General features: G+C 42.6%; 1 protein-coding gene and 1 long non-coding RNA gene across 12 annotated transcripts in view; one reads left to right on the top strand and one right to left on the bottom strand.

The window, feature by feature from the left end:
* LOC143894024 (uncharacterized) overlaps positions 1 to 10,184 on the bottom strand; it is a 186,817-nt gene extending 176,633 nt beyond the window's left edge. The window contains exon 1 of one of the 2 annotated variants that reach the window (XR_013255988.1): positions 8,410 to 10,184. This is a non-coding gene — a long non-coding RNA (uncharacterized LOC143894024). The remainder of the gene's footprint in view (positions 1 to 8,409) is intronic. The other variant, XR_013255989.1, reaches the window with a different exon arrangement.
* The window catches only part of Ten-m (teneurin transmembrane protein Ten-m), a 514,620-nt gene that overhangs the window by 291,547 nt on the left and 197,886 nt on the right, over positions 1 to 25,187 (top strand). The window contains exon 1 of one of the 10 annotated variants that reach the window (XM_077400005.1): positions 22,913 to 23,103. The exons of 8 other annotated variants lie outside the window; for them this stretch is intronic. Coding sequence is in view for 1 of the 2 variants with exons in the window: in XM_077400004.1 (XP_077256130.1) it covers positions 24,598 to 24,610 (13 nt within the window). In the remaining variant the exon portion in view is untranslated. Of the gene's footprint in view, positions 1 to 22,912; positions 23,104 to 23,970; positions 24,611 to 25,187 lie in introns of those variants that run through there. One more of the 10 variants, XM_077400004.1, reaches the window with a different exon arrangement.

The raw sequence follows: 25,187 nt of genomic DNA, 5'->3' as shown, positions 1-25,187 counted from the left end.
TCAGGCACCGATACTCGGCCGGACGACGTAAGTTCCGTTGTATGTTGTGCAATTGAAGTTGCCGTGCCGAGGAGCAGCGAGTACATCAAAAGTTCATATTACGCCCGGAATCCACGTCTCTACTTCCGCGGAGACCATAAAACCGCCCGTAGGAATGCGCTGCGTGCGAATTGCGGTTGCACTTGACTACCTAACGGTGGATGGCAGCGGAGACTGAAAAGATCGTTCGAAGTGTATCTAGAAGCAATTCCGAAAAGGCATCTTTCGAAGATACATTCGATTGCCGGAATAATCCTTCCTCGAAGTCTTTTACAACGGCGACGGGAATCCCGCGAAAAATCGAATGCGATTTTCATCATGAGTAATAAGAACGGATATCGATACCAATATCAAGCGTACTCCGCACGACAAGTTATATCTGGCTGTCTCTCTTGCAGAAGACCATTGTCCAAGAAATTATGCGCGTACAATAACCCAAATTCCGACCGGTTCGTGAAACTACGCGCTATCGCGTTTTCTTCGAATCAGCATTCTGTATCCTACTTTTATTCAATTATGCACACGCCACTCTCGATACGAAAATTACTAACTATAAATCCCTATTTTATGTCTCGGAAACGTGCATAAAATACGTTCCTACTATATTTCATATTTCGTGCTAGAACGGAGTGCATACATGAACAAACTCAACGAATAAACTACAATCTATACAATAATGCAACTATAAAAAGCTTGATGTCAATTTAGATTTAATAATTAAACTGAAATTTTTGAAACGCAAGATTCAATCAATTTCTACGTAAACTATGACGACATAGCCAATTGAGAAGATTTTGTCTCACAACCTGAAACTAGTGTGAATCATCGACACACCTGTATGATCGCGAATGCAAATGATGCAGAAAGCGGATCATCTTATCTGTGAAAAGCATGAATTTAAAACAGGTCAGCGTGCGTTAACCTGTTCCCAAAGCTGCTCGACTGACCGCACCCTCGCAATCAGATCAGTATCAGATTGATCGGCACCTACGCGGCCCATTCTTCAAGAAGGAAGACTGCGTTTCGTCTCTGTTCACGATTCGTATACAAGACATCTCCCGATAAGATCACCAATTATTCTCAACGATGGGCCCAGAGCACGGGCCTGTCAATTATCTACCTGGGCCGTGAACCTTTAACCATGAGAAACGATCCTTAGTCGATCTGCCAAGAGGTTGTTACACAGCACTGATAGGTACATTTACGCGGTCAATCTGATAATAACAATCAAAAAAATATCTCGTAATTCGATCTTCTTGTGTTCGATATTTGTTTACGGTGACGTGTCTTAATTTCTTTCTATGGGACATGCAGTGCTTACGATCAAGGAGTCTTATTTGTAAGAATGGAAATTAGAGTAGTATATCTAATAATCTTTGATTTTCCAGCAATTATGATAGGTATTCCATTTAATATGATTTCCATTTAATGATAATTTTGTACCCTATATAAAACTATGTGATATGCATTTTTAGTTCATATAATTAATAATCAATCAACGAGTATAAAATTATATGATTAATATCGAGAGAACCTTTGCGTCTCGATGAAGTTGATAAACTTTATGCGAGACTTGGCAAAGTATTTCGACGCCAATTTAGATACCGTCATTTGAGCTGTCGTTCGAGAATGGCTTGCTGAGGCAAACGTTTACGTTTCTCGTTATATCCCCCAACCGTGTCATCGGCTCTAGCTCTCCGTATCGCTCTCTGTGTGTATCTCTGCTAGATTCTCTACCACAGAAAATACGCCGTGACGATTTATCGAAGCGAATTTGCGAATTAGCATCACGCTGTACATTTGCTTACGACGTTGATATCGATTTACGGTTTTATCAGAGAAATGTAATACACGTCGCAGATGATAATAGAAACATGAACATCGGTACATTTAACGACAAACTGGCTAAACAAGAGCGAATATTTAATGCAAAATTAAACATATCGCATGCATGTCAAAAGTGAACGACAATTGTCAGTTATGCAACTGATTATACAATAAATTATTAGAAAATATATCGCAATATGAATAATATTCAAATTGTATGAAATATTATTTAAATTAAGTAATAATATAGATATTGGTTTTACTGTTTCGTAAAATTATATGGTTTTTACAATATACCGCGTGGAAGAAAAAATAGCTGAATTATTAATAAGAAAGGCCACAATATATACGCGAAATATCGTAATTATCAATGACACACTTTTATAGGTAAATTAAAATTTTTTATACAAATCTCCACTCCAAGAAATAGCAGTAGATATTTCAAATTCGCGATAGATAATCCAATCCGTCCGAAAAGCGATAGCTCGATTCCCCGTAGCGATTTCACGACTCGTTAGATCAAAAGGAATGGCCGGGTAGGCTAGGATTCGGGTAAGGTCGAGACTCGCGCTTCTCGAATTTGCATGTCTAGTTTGTGTGTGTACACGTGCAATTTGTTACCGCCGCCATTGCCGCAGCTACTGCTGATTGCTGATTATTCACAGACGCTAAAATATACACGACTGAGCCCGACCTGCTCGGAGTTTATGTACACATGCGCTGTGCCAAAGCGGAGGATTCATATAGCCGCGTGAAATCACGTATATGGACGAATGTATGCATTCCTGTGTATCGTTCGCGCAATTAAAGTAGACGCAGCCGACCAAATGGCAAGCACACAATGATGATTTCAATGTATAGGAACCGAAAAACGTTCGTACCAAAATGCCCAAACGTATAGATTTAATTGTACGCATGCAGAATAAATTTGGATCGTGCGCGATTATTGTTTCGCGAAATTGCTAAATGTTTGGAGATGTAGGATCGTATCATTCTGCATACAGTTGTGCATGTTACAATACCCTGTATATGTTGCATTCAAGATAACGAGCATCATGTATAAAAAAGTATCGAGCTAAAGCTATACGAATATAATGTGAAATGATTATATTGATTTACGCAGTTAGCGGTGCACTTAATTGTTTTCATACTACACATTGTTATCGCGAAGATTATATGTTTTCATACAACACACGATCTATACATTATCCAAAAAATTAATAATAAAATTAATAAAATTAACAATTTATTAATAATAATTTATTACTAATAATAAATAAATTAATTATTCTACGTGCACAAAAAGCGCCGACAAAAATTATATAAAGTAATAATAGAAATATCATGTTTATCTAAGCATTTCATTCAGTGCCATGCAATATGTGGGGTTCCGTCTAACAGTTGGAGCTTGGAGCGAGAATTTGTCTCGTCATAAAAGGATGCTTTTTAGATCGTATAAAAGTTTCGTCGGCGGTTTGCACAGAACGGTATCATCAAATTGGTACAAAATAAGGAAGTTTATATCGCGTTTGGCGGGAAATCGGAGCGAGTCGGGTAAAACGACACGCGGAAACGACCGGCAAGAGGGATCCTTACGAGGAGTTTTCCGTGAGTAATTGCAGTCGTTACCGATAATTAACACGAAATACGCCTGCCGGCCGCGGGCGTTGCGTAACCTCGTAAAACATAAACGAGATACCGTCGCGGCAATTATCGCTGCTTACGACAATTAATAATGGGATTTCCTTGATAACCCCAAGCCTCTTTCTCCCCCCCCCTCTCCACTGACTTTACACCCGTCGTAGCGAGGCGATAGCTCCTTTCGGTAAAGCCAGCCCGGAAAAGGAGCTTTCTACCCTGGGTGTCTATTGTTCGCGGTAGCCCAATTTACGACGATTATTTACAGTCGGTGAAATTTATTTTCCCGTCGCTATATACCGCTCTTTCCCTCCTCCCCCTACCTGCGCGGTTTGCTCATGGATGAAGCGAGGGTGGTTGGTCTGGCGGTCGCCAAAACACGAGGGCTTCGTTAGCACCCATGCTAATAATAATTACTCGCCTGGTTTGACTCGCAAACCTCACAAAGAGGGGATGGTCTCGCATAGGGACGCAAGGACATTGACATCGTCTCCACAAAAGCTGAATTTTCCACCCCGTTCTGCATTTCCTATCCTACCAGATATTCCCCCCCCCCTCGACATTCTATTTTGCGACTGTCAAATTTTCAACACTAATAAAATCTGTTTTTAACGCTAACACATATCACGAAATCACAACTTGCTAAAATATTATTTAAGCAATAATATTGTAAAATCATAATTGACATTACGTTAATATTCATCTCATATTTCGAATCCTGCGATAAATTAGTTTAAAATAAATATTAAATGTGTTATATATTTCTATAGATAGTCAAACATTATTGGATATAATTTATATAACTATTATGATAAATACTTTTGCGATAGGTATTTATTGACGTATCTGCTTGTTACGCCAAGCAGCTTATTATCTCTTTTGTTAGCCAATAGTCGACTCTGAGAAGCTTAAACTGAATACATTCTCGCCTTTAATCCGCGGCATCCCCTCCCGTCAAGTCTCCCGTCCCGTCGCTTCTCTACTATAGTATCGCAGAATTATATTTCTTCTGAAAGGAAAGATCTCGGATGAACCAATCATAATAATGAAATTTTACCTCCCACCGTCTGGCTGTCGAATGCGTATCAAATTTCTGCTTTTACAAAAAAGGAACAAGAGTTAGATATAATTCGTTTAATGCGATGTTGAAAGATTACGCTCGGATGGAAGAAATCTTAGAATTCGCGAAATTTTCGCGCACCGGAATGCATCGTCGCCATATCTGCGGAACTTTCTGCAAGCTGCTTACGCGAGACGAAATCCACTCGTCGAGATAAGCTCTTACTGAATGTAATTGAACTGCAATGGTTGTAATCTCGACCGGACGTATTTCTGACGGAAATCTTAAGCGCGAAGTAATGAGAATAGTTAGACGAATAGCGCATATATATATCCGCACCGTGAACCAGTTTGATATCCGCAGACAATGTAAACTTCGCCATCCAACAAAATTTGCTGGCTAACAATAAACCGGTACTAGCACATCCGTTTTTTGTTCTGAATTTTTATTATATAGTAGCATTGCTGATAAGATTAAAAAAATGATTTCTACGTAAATTTTTAATTTATTAAGAAAATTCGAGACGACACGGAGTAAACTAACAACTTGTAAAATTTATTTTAAATGTATATCATATTTTAAGATTACAAACTTCTCTATACATAGATTTAGCTCTCTTAAATTTCCTACAAATTTTTAAAATATAGTTCACAAATTTTATGAAAGAGTTTTCTCTAGAAAATAATATATGAATTTCGTTTCGCAGTTTATTTGTTCTCCCGCTACGCGATCAGATAAGATACTGCGAGCGAAATAGCGGCTGTATTGTTTAGAAGTTCGCCGTTTCCTTGATGCGGAGATATAAAAAAAAATATGATTATCACCCACTTTTTTCAAACGACCGTCGTGTTTACTGATGAAAATACAGTTTTTTTCACGGTATATGGCAGTAAAAACTGCTTTATGATAGTAACACACGATAACGCCTGATGAAATAATTTTACGCCTGCTTCCCTACGAAAAGCTTAAGATATATCAATTTTTCTTAGCTTTCCTCGTATATAACTTTACAATACTCCTCGTTGGTTTATTTTTTTCGAGATCGCGTTTTTGGAACGTAAAAGCGGAACGTGCGATACATTGCTGCGAATGACAAAATTGTCTTTCAAACATTGCCTATCAAAGATGAAAACGAAAGTGTCTGGTGTCGCGTAATATGATATAGTTTCCATGAACAGAAACACAAGATATTCTAAATGAGAAGTTTTACGCGCAAAATGTTTACGTGCAAACTGTTTCTTTCCGGACCTGTTGAACAAGTCCTTATTGTTCGTAAAACGCTTAAGTTTTGCTCTTTGTGGAAATGCAAAACAATCTGCTGCTGTAATAAAGTTTTCTTATATTTTCAAGGCAGCAATAAATTGACGAATTATTAATATCTTGAAAAAAAAAATATTGTATCTTTTTTATGTAGGTACACATATGCTTATTGTTATCGACTACGTGTGTGTACGTACATAAATATAATTTTATATTGCAATTAAATTTATAATTTTTGCTTTGACACATGTTAATAAAAATTATCTTTTTTTGTTGCAGGTGAGTTACGTTTATGATAATTCTCATGGATATTTATACGGTGAGTTTGTATATAGTATAATTATTTTGTAATGCGCCGACGATACTAATAAAAAATAAAAATACGCTTTACAGACCTAAGCAGATTTATAGTAATAAGTGTATAAAAATTATACGAAAGCACGTTGTTACGTAATGATAAAGATACACCTATCCCGTAAATTTGACGGCAAACGTGGGTCTACGTGACAACAAGCGCATATACCAAATTACTAAACAGCAAAGACAAGACTGCATATATAGCGGCTGTACACCGTGTAACGCGTGCAACGATGTCGGGAATATAGAGGCTATGGCGGAGGCAACTCAATGCATTATTCAGCTCGGTCAACCCTAACTCACGCAAGATGCATCCTCACCTTCCTTCATCCACCTCTAGGATATACTGCAGCGGTCACCTATACGTCACCATGCACGCCTGTGTGCTGAATACGTACATCGATCTAGCGTTCACCAGCCACTGATTTCTACTTTGACAGTCATGCCAGTGACTATTTATTACCGACTTCGTAAACGCGTTTTATTATTCTCTAGTAGTTAACCGTGCCATATCCAATGATAAAGATCGTAAAAACAAAAAGAAGAGACGTAACGTTCCCCTTAGTCATTTTACAACAAATATCCGATGAATGCTACAAAATGAGAGAAACTGTTGGCTCTCGCGCGATCAGTTACGTATAGGGGGGGCTAAAATCAAGAATAATGGTTTTTCGAGAAAATTCCACTTTTCTGAGAAGTTTAGGAAGTCCCGCGCAAGTAGTGGTCCGATTCGAGGGTAGTCAGGCGAGGCAAAATGGGTATTTGGTATTCCGACGAAGTAACCCGAGCTCTTTCCACTCTCTTCCGCTCGTCGCGCACACATGCCAACTATCTTCCGGTCGCTAGAGCCGCTCTTCACGGCTTTCGTCTCGGAGACAAGCAAATATTGGCGGTCGCTCTTGAAACGAAGAGTCAAGTTTGACTACACCGCGACGAATATGCAGTTCTTTATAAATCAAAAAGGCTACAAATGATGCCATTCTACATGGTGTTGTTAATACGAAAGAAATGCAGTATTTAAACAACGAGAACGTAAACAGAATCTAATATCAAAATTTGTCTCGCGGTAATTATATTCCTCGATTTTTTGTACATGTCTCTCGTAAGACGTGTAACTTGAGTCTGCCGATACCAAAAGAGGAATAACAACGTTTCAATCTTAAATTTACAGTATCCTTACGGAAAAACATTTACTCGTGACAGTCGTCGACAGACAGAAGCGACAATCTCCAGATTTTTAATTAAACGTCCCCCGCCCCCCCCCCCCACGCAAGTCCGAAACTAATTCCTCGACTGGTTAACAAACAGGTCGGTTCGTCAACGTTGAGAGAAGAACCGACTTGATTCGGAGCGAGTCGCGGTAAACATCGCGCGAGTTCGCCGCAAGTTTTCACGCAGCAATCTCTCCGTTCCTCCGCGACTCACGCAGGGAGACATTCGCGTGCCATCCCTACCTTCCTTCCCCTTCCCCTTTATCAATCTACCGTTCTTGCTCTCACCTTTTCCGTCTCTTCGGAATCTCTCTCTCCTTTCCGGCTCTCCTATCTACCTGCTCCTCGTTTCTTACATTTTCTCTGTCTTTTCCGCGTCTTCGCGGCGGAATGTCACAACTTTCGCGAAAGCCTTCGATTTGGACGCAGGTGGGTGGAGGCGCGGACGGCGAATCCGCATCAAACGAACCGATTGCAGAAAACTTGTCGAGAACCCCGACGAAATCCGCGAGCCGCCGCGCCGCTTCCTCCCTCTCGCCTATATCCGTCCGTCGTCATGCATTCGGCATCGCAATGTTTCTTTCTCCTTTTTTTTCCCCCTCGCAGCAGCCGCGCGCCGCACGTTCTGTCTCGCTCCTCCACCCACGCCCGTCCCTCATTCTTCACCGATTTCTCTCATTTTATTACCGGCGCGCTGCCGTCCCGACTCGCAATGTAAAGTGAAAGATTGCCGAGAATGAAAAAGTCGCCAAACTCAAAATCATAATGTTATACGAATGCAGACTCGAAGGATTAAACGCCGAAAGGCATTCGATGTGATGGATTGGAGAAAGAAAAGAATTGCAAAAGAATAACACGTTTCTCCTGCACTCACAGAGCAACCATCGCTAATAAATAAAAATAAATTTCACCTTCTGTCATTTTTTATAATTCGCGTGCACGCAGCGCACGCATTTAAACGCGGAACGGAATGTATATAAAATACCAGTTACGAATACAAGGATAGAATTTACTCACCAGTCGATGCGTCGTCGTCGTTGCTTTCTCCGTGATAGCCCGGTTGCTCCAGGTTGCTCCAAGACTCGCATTGATGGAACGCTCCGTCATTCACTCGCAAAGTCTCGATCGAGAAAATGTCACTGACCCCGCGCGTTAATCAATGCTTTTTCATCGTTCATCACTTTGACGGTCCTCGACAATTGCGTGTTCCGGCCGAATAATTACGAAGACGCCGCGGCAACTTTATACCTCGCTTTATACGATAAATACCGTTTCTTCGTAACGTTGCGGTATCATTTGCACTCTTAATCGATGAACGTCACACTCGCGCTGCCGATATTTATTACGCACGATGAGATGCGTTTAGAACGAGCGAACAACACGCGAAAAAACGATCGTTTGCTATTTATTAGTCCAGCACGCGACGCGTTCCGTCCGATGGACAACTATGAAGACGCCACGGCAACTTGACGCGCACTATTTCTTCGCGATGCTGCAATATCACTCTCTTATTTGACAGAAATAATAAATAATGCATGCTCTGCCGGCAACGATATATCGTAACATGATGATCATCCGATTTTTCTCGGCACTCCCGAACCACGTACGAAGCTCGCTCTCTTGAAAAACGCGAAGGAAATCTCGTCGTGATGTCAAGTCGTCGCGAGATTTCTGGAAACCAAGTATGCGACGATCACGTTGGTCAATATAAAGCACGTGTTTTATTTTTTATGCGACGCATTACATGTCTACGCACACAAGTGTTTAATAATTAAATATTATATAAATGAATCTATACTCTATCCATACATATGTATTACCTACTGAAATAATTGATATAAGAACAGTCGGAAATAAAATGTCGAATTATATTTTTTCTCATTAGACGAGAGACATTTATGAATTTGTGGGTGGCTAGATTAATATCCCGATCGTTCGACAATTTGAAAGATACCTTTAATGTTTGCTCAGAATAATTCGAGAGATTCGCTAGGCGTCCATTTAACGACGATCACGTTGCTATTCCCGATCATCGTGATTATTCGAGCGTAATTAAACACGACAAGTAGATGACGCGAAAAAACAGCGATCGCCGGCCGTTTCGAGACGTAACGACTGCAAATTCGAGCGGCGTTAAATTATTCTCGAGTACCTTCATTAATACGAATACCATTGTGTACCCTCAATCCGCGTTCGCACGCGCGATGCGATGCGGACGAATAAATAATGCGGAATAACGGCGTCTTAATAAATAGAATGCCTGAACAACCGTTGCGCCGTCGCGTTGATTCGAAACGAGCTGGTCTATAAGTATCGTGGGGAACTACTGACCGCGATCCCGCGGATGATAATTAACGTTAATTAAATAATTCGATTCGTTTCTCACGATGCACTTTCACGCGCCGGATTTTTCCCTTGAACGCTATCATTGCTCACGATTTCAAATCACGCGCGACTGAGCACGATAATCGGTCATATGAAACGTCGTAATCACCATCGCGATTATATCGAACAAATGCGTTATGTTGTTCGAAACGAGCACGAAAGATATCGTTTAATTACCAAACGATATCAAAAGTTTATGAACGCTTATCGTTTAAAACGATTATTATATAGCCTCGTCTCTCGTTCGCGTGTATTCGCAGATATCTGCCGTCGATATTTATTTCAGTAGTCTTTCTCTCGAAACTCGAAACTTCGCTTCGTTATAATCTGCAACGTGTCTCCGGCGCGGCGCGAGACAAACAACTTACAAAACGTCGTTGATTTCCAAGAATTTGACGCCGCGGCCGACGCCCGCGGCGGTAGCGAGTCGCGCGACGTCGCGTTTGTTTTGATCCGCGGCCCGGACCGCGCGATTATATTACGCCTCAGTGCGCCTCGGGTATCTCGAAGTTACCCCCACCACTCGCCGCCGCCGCGACGAGGTAAGGGTTAAGGGTAAGCTTCGTGTTATTCGAGATACGTTTTTTCGATTCGGTATAATCGGTATTCAGTTAGGGAAGGACTGTCGCGAGAGAAAGAATGCAGGACCGAATCGTGCGATCACCGCGGAGTACTCCGCTAACGACTCCAACTTAATAATGACGATTAACTGAAATCGTTCGACGCTCGTAATCGGCCTTCGTCGCTTTGTTCCAATAATCTGATTATTGATCTATTATTATCATTATTCGTTATATTTCGCGACAGAGCTTCGGGGATTTTATACGGAATATTTTTCGTACGTATAGCTAAGTAATTGCTGGCTGCTCGGCAATATTCGGTCAGTATGCCTCGCCTCGCGAGATACAATTCGGAATTGTTAAAGACACGTCCACGCAAAGACGTACTTGTTTCGTTTTGACTGACGCGATCGTCGCACGATAGTTTTCTAAGATCTTACGAAGAGATTCGTTCCACGTTTCCAGCGAGAAATGTAACTTGGTTTAATTTTAATAGATGCTTATCGCTTATCTCTATCACATATTTATTACTTCATTATTATTCGTTATATCTCGCGATAGACCTTCGGGAAAATGGAATAACCATATTTTTCGCGCGTGTAACTAAATAATTACTGGCTGCTCGGCAATATTAGGTCAGTGTGGCCTCGCGAGATACAATTTGAAAATATTAAGCGCGCGCGTGAGAGTCACGCAAGGCCATGTTTTTGACTCCGGTAGGCAGTCGTATACGACCAGTACTCCGGAATCTCGCGCCCGCCTTCTCTAATCTCTCCGCCGCGTTTTCGGTATCTTTCCCCTATTTAAAACAATTACTGTGAGCGAACAAGTATGGGGTGTGTCGAACCGGACGACGGACGATCATCTTGCAGCGACGAACCGAAATTCTTCGTAATTTGTGTAAAAGTGAGTGTTATACGCGCCGCCATATTGAACGCGATTGAAGGATCGAGTGCCAAACCTTGTGCGGGAGAAGCAAGCGAGCGTTGCTTTACCACGCTGGGAACGGTCCTCGGAATCTGTTACCACCCGCTTATCCGCCACGTCTCGCGTGCGAAGCTTCGAGAGCATCGGACGAATATATTTTCGACTATTCGAGCGATCGGCGGCCACTCAACGACGCTCGGTCCTGTGTGCGTCTAGTTCCGCGCGGCGCGCGAGGCGTAATGCGTAATGACGTCGTATGACGTATGACGTATTAGGCTTAGGCTAGTGTGCGCGCGCACGTCCCCTCCCGTCCCGTCGCGCATTTCGGTCCGCCGATAGTTTCAGGTGTCTCGCGATTCGCGACTCGCGACCGTTGACCGTTCGTCGCCGCGACGAGACTCGCTCCGCGTCTTCGGTATGTTTCCCACGGTCGACGTGGAACGTTGTTCAAGTGCTAAATCGACGAGAACGATCGCGACGAGTCGAAATTCTCCGATAACCGGTGCGTGCCGTCGACTACGCGCCGATGGAAAACGATCTACTTACCGGCACCCGTCAATACTCCGTATCGATACTTCGGTACTTATTCGACGTAATTCGCGCGCGACAGTGTTTCGAGAGTGTCGAATAATCGGTTGTGCGACGACTTAATCGAGCGTTTGACGAACGACAATGCTCGGGTGCGCGCTCGTTCGCTTCCTGAAGTGGACCGCTCCGGCCGCGCGAGGCGTCGGCGTCGGCGTGAAGTTGTCTTCGCGTACCTTCGCCAAGTTTTTCATCCGCCGCTACGTGTCCGGCCAATGAGCGATCGCCGTGCGGTATTAAGTCGACGGGAACGGTCGCGGTCGCGACGAGTCGAAATTCTCCGGCAACCGGTGTGCGTGGCGTCGGCTCCGCGGCGACGGGAAACGATCTACTTATACCGGGACTCGTTAATACTCCGTGTTATTCGGCGTAATGCGCGCGCGACAGTGTTTCGAGAGTGTCGAATAATCGGTTGTGCGACGACTTAATCAAGCGTTTGACGAACGACAATGCTCGGGTGCGCGCTCGCTCGCTTCCTGAAGTGGACCGCTCCGGCCGCGCGAGGCGTCTTCGTCGGCGTGAAGTTGTCTTCGCGTACCTTCGCCAAGTTTTTCATCCGCCGCTATACGTGTCCGGCCAATGGGCGATCGCCGTGCGGTATTAAGTCGACGGGAACGGTCGCGATGAGTCGAAATTCTCCGGCAACCGGTGTGCGTGGCGTCGGCTCCGCGGCGACGGGAAACGATCTACTTTATACCGGGACTCGTTAACGCTCCGTGTTGTTCGGCGTAATGCACGCGCGACAGTGTTTCGAGAGTGTCGAATAATCGGTTGTGCGACGAATTAATTAAGTGATTGACGAACGACAATGCTCGGGTGCGCGCTCGCTCGCCTCCTGAAGTGGACCGCTCCGGCCGCGCGAGGCGTCGGTATGAAGTTGTCTTCGCGTACCCTCCAAGTTCTTCGTCCGTCGCTATGCGTTCGACTAACGGACGGTCCTCATTACGCGCGTTTCAAGCGCCGTGCGGATCTCGTGTGCAATATGGGCCGGGAGTGCCGTGTTACACGACGGGCACGGGCGATCATTGTATCGTATTAATTAACGCGCGGGATCGTAATTAGCCGCGTTTTTCCGATCGATATCCGGCGCGAGTGCATGTTCGGAGCGTCGGCGCCGACGGCGAGAAGCAGCGAGCAGCGAGGAGGCAGGGCTTCGATACCGGGCCGCAACAGCGGTGCGCCGACGGGTGAGTGAACGCATTTATCACATACGATGGTCTTCAGGGTAACGTGTTTCGAGTTACGAGTCGTGTGTATTCTTGCCTCGAAAACTAAACGAATTGTCGAAAAATTGATAATATATAGCGGAGTTGAACGGAGGTCTGGTAGCGATATCTTAATAAATTGTTCATTAACCCGGGAACGGTCACCTGAGGTGATTTTTACACCTCAGTGTCGAAAAAAATGAGGCTCACGTCACACACACACAGCAATTTTAATGTGCTGCTTTTTCATCTTTTAAATATTTTTCCGGTTTCTCCTTATTTTTTTCCAGAAAATATCGTGAATAAATCTGTGTACCTACTTACTGTCCTCAAGTATTAATAAATTATAGAAAAATATGCAATATGTAATTAATATATCTAATAATTTCTTTTATTTCAAAATATTTAAAAGTGACCATTTATGCAAAAAAGAATTTAAATTAAGTGACCGTTTCCGGGTTAACATCGAACAAGCTTAAAATATTAAAAGGGGGAATTTCTTTCTCCTGTTTCTCCAATATAATTTCCAAGAAAACAGAGCCTGCAGGATTTTACCCGAATAATTCTGTATATTTGCACGATTATTATTTTCCATTCGTGTTATTATCGATTTAACGTTATTGAGTCAAAGCTTAAACATAGCGCTTCGAATTATATTACTGTTATATTTGTCTGCAGTCGCTTTTTATTCAAAATAACTGAATTAAATGATATTACTTTTGTTTCGTTACGCGATTATATGGTATGCAAATGACATTTGATCATCAGCGAATCCCGTTGCCCACTTTTATGCGAGCGATAATTTTATGCAAGTAAAATTCGCGTGTTTATTGGAAATGAATTCTTAATATCTACACGTTTACCGTGTGATCAACGATACTGCTATTGCCGATGTTATTGACGCGGGCTCGCTATTAATACCTGTATTTCTAAAAGCGTCAGAGTTCTAATGACAGCCGAAACACTACGCGCGTCAATAACATCGTTACTGTATCGAGTCCAGCACCCGATCACAGGAATTTTTATATTCCAAACTGCACCGCCCCGCACGAGTGGGGCTCGTGCGGAGAAACTGGGCTATCTTTCGGAGGAGCCATTAAATTTAATCGAATAACTGCTGTCGTTCTCTTTTTAAAATTTACGCACAATAACGTTCGTGATTTAATCTCAAATAGAAAATACGTAAAAGCATTTCCATTTGTTTCGAACGCAGCGCATCAAATTACTTGGCACAAAAACTCGCGCTTGTAATATGTTCTATGTATTCGGAAGAATTAACGCGGCTGTCTGAATCGACTGTTTTTTATTTCACTCGCGGAATATATCCGTCTATTATTTGGGCATTATGTTTCGTGAAAATCTAAACTGCGCGTAAAAAAGCAATGCTTGCAACAAAGAATCGCAATAAAGTATAATCATGAAGGATCAAACACACGGGTATAGTAACGTTCAGCCAAAAGCGATCGATGCTGGGCATCGAGATGTGAACTCGTGAGGAAGGTGTCGAAGATTTAAGTTGTCTCGGATGATCCCGAACGAAACGTAGGAGGAACGTTCGAATAGGGTGCGACATCCCTCGCTCACAATCAGTTGTAAGGCTGGCGTTATCGCGGGAGAAAGACGGGCCAGAGGGTTGGGAACGGCACGGAATAAAACCTCTTCGGAGAGACGCGCGTATAAGATGGATAGCTCTGGCTTCGGCGAGAGTGCATCGGTGTGGGCGCCTCGACGGCTCTCGTTCTTCGTCGTGTTTCGTACGTGTTCGCGTTGCCGGATTCGGAGAATGTTAGGACGTTATCGATGACGCGAAGCGATTCGTAGGGCGCCCTCGGCGCGAGTTCTCGAAAATTAAGGGTCGAGAAAAGGAAGAGGCTGCTATTTCTACAATTTTTCAGTCGCATTTAAGGACGTTCACCGGTCCTTATACTAGAGAAAATCGATTTTCTATAGATTTTCGTGAAACTCTGAATATACGTTAATTTAGGTGTGCTTTATGCGTGGTATAAATTTCAGTACCTCTTGCGGTATAAAAAATCAAGCTACTGAGCCTCAAAGTTTCAACTTCTACTAAATTTTGGTAAAAATTGAAACTTTGGAGGCTCAGTATCTCGATTTTTATGGCATACATTTAAATATGCTGCTTATTTGTAAGATTTTCTTTTTTATTTGAATAAACATTAACATATCTCTGATATAGAAAAAATGCGAAAGTTAACGATATACTTCCCAACAATTATAATGTCTAAAAATAAGATAAGTTGAATCAATAAACTACGCTTCCGAGCGAAATAAAAAATGTTTTTTTTTTCCATTTCTAAATATCATATATAGCCATTTGATTTCAACTCGTTGGCTCCGAGTACGTTTACGAGATGCTACTTCCATCGTTTCGGGCAGACCGAGTCACGACTTCGCGTAGAACGTCTGCGGAGTTACAGTTGACAGGACAGGTCGGGATAAGGAGAGAAAAAAGAAAAACGATCCTGGGTTATTTCATTTGCTGGTCACGATCTTTTCCATGTACTACCGCGGTCAGTAAATGCGCCGCGCCGTCGCGGTCGTATGAAGCGGTGACAGTCCAAATCCGAGAAATTAGAGTTCTTCGGTAGAGAACGGTCGTATAGTTACCGAGTTTTCCGGGCTTTCAGGAAAGAAAAGGCGAACGTTGTTATTAGTCGCACGTGAAGGGATTTCTCGCTGAACGGATATAACACCGAACGTCTCGAAAGTCTCCCCATTTGTTTATTAATTCGATAGCGAGCAAGTTTCTCAGATTTAATGGTACGAGTAATTTCGGCGTTTGGACAACAGTCAGTGTCCACGAAGCAAATTACGTCGACGCGGAAAATCTTTCTTCCGTTTCGGGCACGCGTTTCTCCCTCCCCAATCTCCGCATAATCACCCCTTCATAAAGTCACGTGGCTAAACAAAAGACGTGGCTATTTGTCTCTCGAAGCGTCATTTTGGAGAGAAAGGGCTTTGCATTATAATTAAAATATGGATTTTTAGATGTATATGCACCGCTAACCGAGCAATCATCGCTAATAAATAAAAATATTTCTCTTCGGTACTGTCTTGACTGTTCTAAATACATCAGCTTCGTGCAAACTTAATTAGTTAGAGTACAGCAGTTGTATCTAATCGGATTGTTTTATTAGTAGCTTATCTTTAATTAAATAAATGCTTTCGAATGATAAAGATAAATTTGTTTTATAACATTAATAAAATAAGAGATCTATTTCTATTGCTTTGCATTACTTATTAGTATACTCGTGCGATTTATTAGTATATTTGTCTGACTCAAATTTTAATAAAATTATTTATATGCCATGTAGATATATATAAAATTGATATTGTGTCTTAACTGGCTATACACTGACAATGTCACGAAAGACCAAACCAATATTGTTAAAGATGTTTTGTAATGTAATAGATATGTTTAGTTTCGCGATATTCTTAGAAGCATCTGCCCTACTAAAGTGTACGTGTATAAATTATATTAAAGTGGACCTTATAGCTCGACCATGAACGCGCGCATGAAAGACGAAAAGTGATAGTTTGCGAATGACAACTGAAAATTTTCGCAACGATCGATGCGAATATATATAGCACGTATCAACATGAATAAGTTATATGCTTTTATATATACGTCGTATGATGCGTCGTTTTCGTTTCTTTCTTTGTCTTAACGATTGCTACTACTATCGTTGTACGGTTACTATGAGGCACGGCTGAATCGCGAGTTTCGAAACGAATCTGGCAACGGCACAAAAATATCCGAGTGATCGTTTGGACCTCACGAAAGAAGGATTTCTTTGGGAGCGTTCCAGGACTTCGGACAAGCGCAGCGGGTTCTTTCGACATGTGCGAAATTGGAATTACGCGGTATATATCTATCCGGTGATTAAGACTACGGAAAAAAATCTCATGTGAAATCTATCGATGTTGCAAGCGTGACGTGCTGTCTATGATCTCGTTAACGATAGAAGAAAGAGGTGGTAACTGGTAACGTAGCTCGGTTGGCGCTGTCGGAGATAAATTAGTAGATGGCTCAGATATACGCGCGCGTACGGTAGATTGGTTCTGAAACTACGAAGTGAACGCGTATAGCACCCACTAAATTAAAGCACGGTGTTAATCCTGCACGATGTGCTATTCTGTTTTCATCTTATCTAAAACTTTCATATAATAAAATTTAGAGATTTAGGGCAAAAATGAAGCCTTACGTTGCTGCGTAATCTAATAAATGTTGAAATTTTGGTAAAATAATAGATATCTTAACAGTTGTATATATCAATGAGAAAATCGTGAACGACTTACACACACAGAGCTATTTCAGCCATTAAATATCTCACAAGTTCTCGATTAATTTAGTGAGTGCTATCCGCGCGGATAAAAAAACATGATGATTAATCAGCTCATTCCATTTCATTTCGAAATGTTCTATTATCTGTTTTTATATCGAACGTTACGATAAGGAACATTCGTAACTAGCCCTGAAAACGGTATAGCTCTGAGATAGTATATTTAACAAGAGATACGACTTTCTGACAAAAAAAAATTTTTCGTCAATTTTTATAGTTTGCCGATCAATAGCGCGTTACCCCACAAAATCAATTGACAATATCTCTCTCTCTCTCCTCTCTCTCCGCGCTTCTCTTTTAACTACAATCGCATGAATTTGATTAATAATAATATTATTAATGTGATATCATTTAATGTTTTTGTAAGACCTTTAGTGAGGCAAGCAAATAAACGCTCGTTCTAAGAATTGTATTATACTGACGATGAGTTATCATATTGTGGCTATTATATACATGCTAAAGATACTAGATAAAGAGAGATATAATTAAAACAGTTCTTTTATCTATTTCTTTTGCTATATAATTTTTTCCTTTTTATAAGGAAGCAAATAAAAAAAAAATTTACTTAACTACTAAAAGAGATCAGTGCTCTTAATTGGAATAAGAGGGTTTTAGAAATTTTAACGTTTCGATACTTTGCTTAAAATTGTTCTTGTCTCTAATCTGAGGAAATTCTCAGCTCGATATAACTCCGGAAAGCGACGGAATGTAGCGCCCGGAAAGTATACTTAAGTTCCAATTAAGTGCAAGCCAGCGAAGGCTAAGCAAGCATGAAGAAACTCGGTTTGCCCCCCCCCCCCATGTTGGGGATACCTTTGTGTGGTCCTCGCACCTCTGGTATCGACTCCAAAGCGGGACCGGTGATGGTGGAGCGTCGCCTACTGTAATCCTTAATTGGTCCGCGTGATTCATTCGGTCCATTCATCGTAACTAAACTGCTCTTCGAAGGAGGGCCGTCTTCGCCTCCGGCGACAGAGCGTCTTGGATATCTCTCCTCCATTCCCCGCTCTTTCGTCCCATGTCCTTTGCTGTCTCTCCTGCTGCCTCTATTTTCGTTTCTCTCTTTCTCCTGCTCAATCTTAGTTACACGAAATATACCACCACGACGTTCTACGGTAGCTTGTCTCACTGCCTGCCGTTATAACGTTAAATCAGATAAACAAACGCGGTCTTAACTCCGCCTGACATAATCAGTCGTTGACGAAAGATACGAAGAAGGAGATGAAGGTAACAGAGAAACGGCTAGAATAAAACTACAACTTCCGATCTTTAAAATAGCAAATAATGTAGCAAAATAATTTTATAATTTTATACAAAAGTATTTCTTATGCTTTTTTTAATTCATAAAAACTTAATCGTAATAAGAGAGTTTCTTTTAACATTTTATTATTACGTTTTTGGTATATGGTTCCTGGTATAAAATATCAATAAAAATTATTAACTATAAAGGATAACTATTTCCGTATCTGGAAGGTAATCATACAAGCATGTTGTAAAGGCGCGAGCAGGGATGTTAAAACGCGATAGGCTTCGTTGTCGGTTGCATGAATCGACGAGGGAAGCCCGGTAGGATCATCCGAGGATGACGTCCCGGAGAGAGAGACGATGATTGTTCGGATCAGAAGAACCACGAGAAAAAGGGTGCGCCCTGCGGGTCCTGTTCGGGCGGATATTATTACGAGACCGAAGACTCTGCGTGTTCCCCGTTCCGCCACGTACGTGTGGACGACATTCGCACGATGACGACGAGGACGAAGATTACCCACTTTTCTACGGTCGCACGTCCCCTCGTACCTCGTTATTTCAAGAATCCGAGTTACTTAGGGTCGAATGAAGAGATCGCTGTCTCGTTACCGATTATTTGACTGGTCGCATAGAATGAATCCTATTCTCATTTCCGTGAAAAAGCATAAGAAGAAAGATAAAGTGCCAAAAGTAACGAAAAAGTGTGTTTGGAAATTGCGCGACGTAACATAACATTAAATAATTATTCTCGTCAGCGAAAATGCGTTAATTTATGATTTGCGCCAAGCATTAAGCTTGTTGGATTTATTGTGTGTGTGTTGGTGATATTAAATTTCCGGTAGCAATTATCATAATTACTATCGCTGTACACTTTAACCTTATAGATATATTATTACAGAAAATAATTTACTTCATTAATATTTAGTCCAGTTTAGGTTTTATTATATAGGCAAATGTATGCATTAAAATCATTTAAATTTTTCATATTTAAAATTGAATAGTTAATATTTAATATTAATATCAATTTAAATATTTTATGCACAATTACTTTTATATTAAGCCGATTTAGAAACAGAAAATACAATAGTTTTAGTCAATGCGATTTCGAAATATACGTAGTACACGAAATAATTGAATTTCAGGTATAGTTTGAATTTTCGATGCGAGAATATTCGTCGACTACCGAATTCGAATCGTCAAACCGTATCCAAATTTAACTTGACCATTTACAAACTTACGATCATATTGTGCGATTCAATGTGGTAGTCACCCCGATAGAATCTTATGGGAATAAAATTTAGCTTTTACCGCATCAAAATACGGTTTCGACCTCTTTTGAAAATACGGAGAAAATTCTTTCCTCACTCTCGTCTATCTTACATTCTCCATTCTCCCTCGGTCATCGTAACCATCCCATCGTCGTTCCAACTTTCCGTTTCCCTTGCGAGAAGCAGAATCAACGTGCAGCTCCCACGTAACGCCGCGAAAGTCGAAAGGTAGAAGAAAAAGAAGAATGATATCCGGGCGCGCGCCTAACCGGAAATACTCGACGACGAAGATCTAAGATTCGCGAAGGAGTTTCGCGGAAGGATGAATAATAACGTTTGAAATTCGAGACGCGGAATAAAACGATGTCGCGGACGAAAGGCACGTCGTCAAAAAAGAGGGGCAGGCGTTTCTGGCGGATGGTACCGGTAGCAGGGAGGAGAGGAGGGTGATTGAAAAGAAGATAGGGTAGATAGATTCCCACAGGAAGGGAGGGACGTATCCTCGCGCGTATAGTCGACGGCAAAGCGAAAGGCTGCAAGTGGGAACGCTAGGAACTAGGAAGGCAGGAAGGAAGGAACGAAGGCTTCGTTCAATAAAATAGAATATCTAATAAGGGACGAAAATGCAGTCAAGAAGAGAATGGAGGGCGCGGGCAAAGAAGGCGGATAGTTCGTTCGGTTGAGCGCGAGAGGAGACGTGAGTTCGAGGCCTCCGTTCCGTACCTCTTATTCCTCTTCGAGATACCTAGAAAGATCGGAAAGGAGAGCTGATCCACGAAAGAGTCAGAGATGGTCCAATGTATAAAACGACGACCTTTGAATGAGGAGAATAGAGGAAGGCGGGATATATACGTAAAGTCAGACAGCGTATGGAAATAAAGGCGTGATATCGCGGAGTGCATGGAGAGTATAGAAAGAATTTTTGTCGGAAATCTATTTGAAATTTAACTTTTTTCTTATATGAATAATTTATCCCGTATTTTTATCCTTTACACTGCAAGCGTTATTCTTTTAGTTATGTCAATAAACAATTAAAGATATTTTCGATCAATAGTCATAACATATGGATAACCGCGTCCACTTAATCACAATGTTATTTCGATCAATGCGTTGTATCTTCCATTGGAAAATCACGGTTATGCATGTTATACGTTATACCTATAGCAACTGCAGCATAATCTCGTTTCGATCAACATGCCAAGGCGAGACCAGTCTCTCGATGTCAGTCAGAGCTTCGTTTCAATTTACATATGCATCAGCGAGGTGTCATTATCCTATCATCCTTAAGAATCGGGTTCAGATTTAAACGAAGCGATTTACAAATATGTAAATTCGAAACCTATCATAGCAGCGTCTCATAATCGACATTTCCGTTTTCTATATTTATCATCCTTTCTGATTTTAAATTACAATAGGCAGTCTCTTCGCAAATATGTATGTATGTATGTTACTTTAGAGAATCTTTATATTAAAATTCCGTGAGAAAATTAGAAGCTACTTTGAAATTGGTCGTCAAGCTTGGGGAGCTTGGGAGTTTTGGTACCACGTTGCAACCTGCAGCTGCATTACTATAGTCTTGTTTGTATTTACCAGTAATTCTACAGCTGTTACATGAGCCGTGTGTGGATCAATACTTAAAAATTTTGTCTTATATACTGTTTGAGACGTCGCGCGTGGCGCCCGTCTCTTTTTTAAAGGGTGGCAGTGTGGTTTTGTGGTAAAGCGCCAGACTCGTTACTCCGAGGAACCGGGTTCGAGTCCACTTGATTACAGGAATTTATATATTCCAAACTGCACCCCCCGCACGATTGGGGCTCGAGCGAAGAAAACTGGGCTATCTTTCGGAGGAGACATTAAATTTGAAATTGGTCGTTTAAAAAAAAAAGTTGCAACCTTACAACACGTAACACTTGTTTGATGAATGATGTTGAACCCCGGAAACGGTCACTTAATTCTTTTTTGCGTAAATGGTCACATTTAAATATTTTGGAATATTTTTTATCCTCCAATTAAAAGAAATTATTAGATATTAATTACATATTGCATATTTTTTTATAATTTATTAGTATTTGAGGACAGTAAGTAGGTACACAGATTTATTCACGATATTTTCTGGAAAAAAATGAGAAATCGAAAAAATATTTAAAAGATGAAAAAGGCACATTAAAATTGCTGTGACGTGAGCCTCTTTTTTTCGACACTGAGGTGTAAAAATCACCTCAGGTGACCGTTCCCGGGTTAATAAATAATTTAAGATATTGCTGCCAGACTTCCGTTCAACTTCGCTATATATTATCAATTTTTCGACAATTTGTTTAGTTTTCGAGGCAAGAATACACACGACTCGTAACTCGAAACACGTTACCCTGAAGACCATCGTATGTGATAAATGCGTTCACTCACCCGTCGGCGCACCGCTGTTGGCCCGGTATCGAAGCCTGCCTCCTCGCTGCTTGCTGCTTCTCGCCGTCGTCCGATTTGACACTCCCGATACTTGTTCGCTCACAGTAATTGTTTTAAATGAAGGTAATGTACCGAAAACGCGGCGGAGAGAAGGCGGAGAGAATAATGGTAATAATAGATTAATAATCAGATTATTAGAACAAAGCAACGAAGGTCGATTACGAGCATCGATTTCAGTTAATCACGATTATTAAGTTGGAGTCGTTATCGAAGTACTCCGCGGTGATCGCACGACGTTTTTTTTTAAGTTGTTTGTTTCGCGCCGGAGACATATATGTGCAGATTATAACGAAGAATCGGACGATCATAATGTTACAACATATCGTTGCCGGTAGAGCAAGCGTTATTTCTGTCAAATAAGTGCGAGAGTGATATTGCAGCATCACGAAGAAATGGTGTGCGTCAAGTTGCCGTGGCGTCTTCATAGTTGGCCATCGGACGGAACGCGTCGCGTGCTGGACTAATAAATAGCAAACGATCGTTTTTTCGCGTGTTGTTTGATCGTTCTAAACACATCTCGTGCGTAATAAATATTGGCAGCGCAGCGCGTGTGTGATTTTCATCGATTAAGAGTGCAAATGATACCGCAACATTACGAAGAAACGGTCTGCGTATTAGTATAAAGTTGCCGCGGCTCAGTGCGAGTCTTGGAGCAACCTGGAGCAACCGGGCCATCACGGAGAAAGCAACGACGACGACGCATCGACTGGTGAGTAAATTCTATCCTTGTATTCGTAACTGGTATTTTATTCATTCCGTTCTGCGTCTAAATGCGTGCACTGCGTGCACACGAATTATAAATAACAGAAGGTGTACATCAATGCGTTGCATAATCGCCGCAGTTAACCCTAATTTCATTCATGACCTGTAGAAGTCATGCGTTCGTATGCTGCAGGGAACAGTCCATGACTTAAGTGCTCGATCACGTGAACTCATTCGACACCCGATAATCGCGTACGCCAAAGAAGGGCGCACGCCGGCAATCGCCCATCGTGTAAACCACCTGCCGCGTCTTATTCTTAAGCCCGGTCTACATAGGCCGCAGTTCGCAAAACGCAAGACACACGCACAGTCTACATGTCAACCTAACAAAGAGGTTATGTTGACATGTTGACTGTGTGTGTGCTTGCGTTTTGCGAACTGCGGCCTATGTAGACCGGGCTTTACACGAAAAGAGCGCGAGAACCGCCGACGCGCTGTCTCACCTCTTTCGCGGGACGTGGCTGCTGCCGCCGGGGCAGAAGCCTTTCTCCTTTCTCTCTCTCTCTCTCTTTCTCTCCCTCTCTCTCTTTTTCTCTCTCTCTTTCTCTCTCCCTCTCCCTCCTCTCTCGGGGGTGCCGATTTGGGGGATGAAGCACGACAGCGCGTGTGTACCAGCATACACACACACACACACACACATGCGCGCAATGCCACACGCACGATCGCGCACAGAGGGAATCACAATGGAAAGAGACGGAGCGAGCTAGACGGGTGACGGGCATGAAGAAGACGACGACGACGACGACGACGACGACGACATCGGCGACGGTGACGACGACGACGACCGACGACGACGACGGCGCAACGTAGCCATGTTGAGCTACGCATGCGCCGCGTGGGAGTCAGAGCCGCGGATTGTCGGGTCGAACGAGGAGGCCGGAGTCAGTGCACTGCCAGCCCCGGAACCGCGAACGTCGATCTCGCGCGTCTCCAATGTCACCGTAGGTTTGTCCGTGTCGCGTATAACACGGTCTGCGCCCTCGCGTCTCGAGGTGGGTGCAGTCGGGTGGACTCGGTCGACAAACTCTACCACCTCTGCTTCCCGAACTCTGCTCGAGTCGCGTGCTAGGTCGTTCCACCCTGAGTCCCAAGTCATCATTCGAGAGCTTTCGGAAGGAATGCGACCGGTATCGACGGCGGACCAGCAGTGCTAACGAACAATAGTGTAGTGTCGTCCAGCTCGGAGCAAGCTTTTGCTCTACCTGGATCTATCCGCGAATGCGGTACTGGTACTGTGGTGTTTCCTTGTGACCATCCAACCGACCGATCGCTGTACCGCGTCGCTCGCTGATTGGTCCATCGAGCTGACTCGCTTGGGAGGAGAGATTGGTTTCCAGCGGGGAGATCAGTGGCGAAGATGATGGTGATTTAAGAGTGTCGTGCAGTGCTCGTGTGCAATGATAGAGGCAACCGTACGACCGATAGGCATAGAGGACCGTAGATGTACCAGCCAGGTGGGTGTTCGGGGATGCGAAGAGAGTTCCTAATAATCGCTACGCGTGCTGGATTCTCTATTCCATTCCATTTTTTCCTGCTCCCCTCCCCCAAGTCCTTATACCTGGCCCCTGCGATCGGTCGCGTGCCTTTCGGGCCTCGGGGCGCGCTTCATGTCTCCCCACCACGCCCAGCGTTTGTGAACAGCCGCTGCACCGAGCGAGAAAGAGGTGCTCCGAATTGCACGTCAGGCGGATGCGATTCGCTGTTAGAGAGATGGATGTCATGCCATTGTTATTTCGATCATCGAGATAGGCATGTAGGTGGGAATCGAGTCTCGATGCACTTGCATACTGGAATGTGAGGCTCGCGCAGGGAGATAAATTTGTCCGGGCGGTGCTTCGATTCGATAAGTAGGAGAAATTAGTCCCCGCTAAGCCGTTAGCTTTGAGCGTTTCACGCGCAGACGATATTTTGTTTCGAAAACCGCGATTAACACGAATTATACGCGCATTTACGCTACGTTAAAAAAAATCATCGTTTTATTTCTATTTTCGCACGGAATAACGTGTAACGGATGGGGGAATGGTTTCGCAC

Source organism: Temnothorax americanus, unplaced genomic scaffold (genome assembly GCF_048541705.1).
Source record: "Temnothorax americanus isolate GAGA-0224 unplaced genomic scaffold, ASM4854170v1 Scaffold13, whole genome shotgun sequence".
NCBI lineage: Eukaryota > Metazoa > Arthropoda > Insecta > Hymenoptera > Formicidae > Temnothorax > Temnothorax americanus.
Note: the sequence above shows the minus strand (reverse complement) of the source record. Positions and strands in the feature narration are given on the sequence as shown.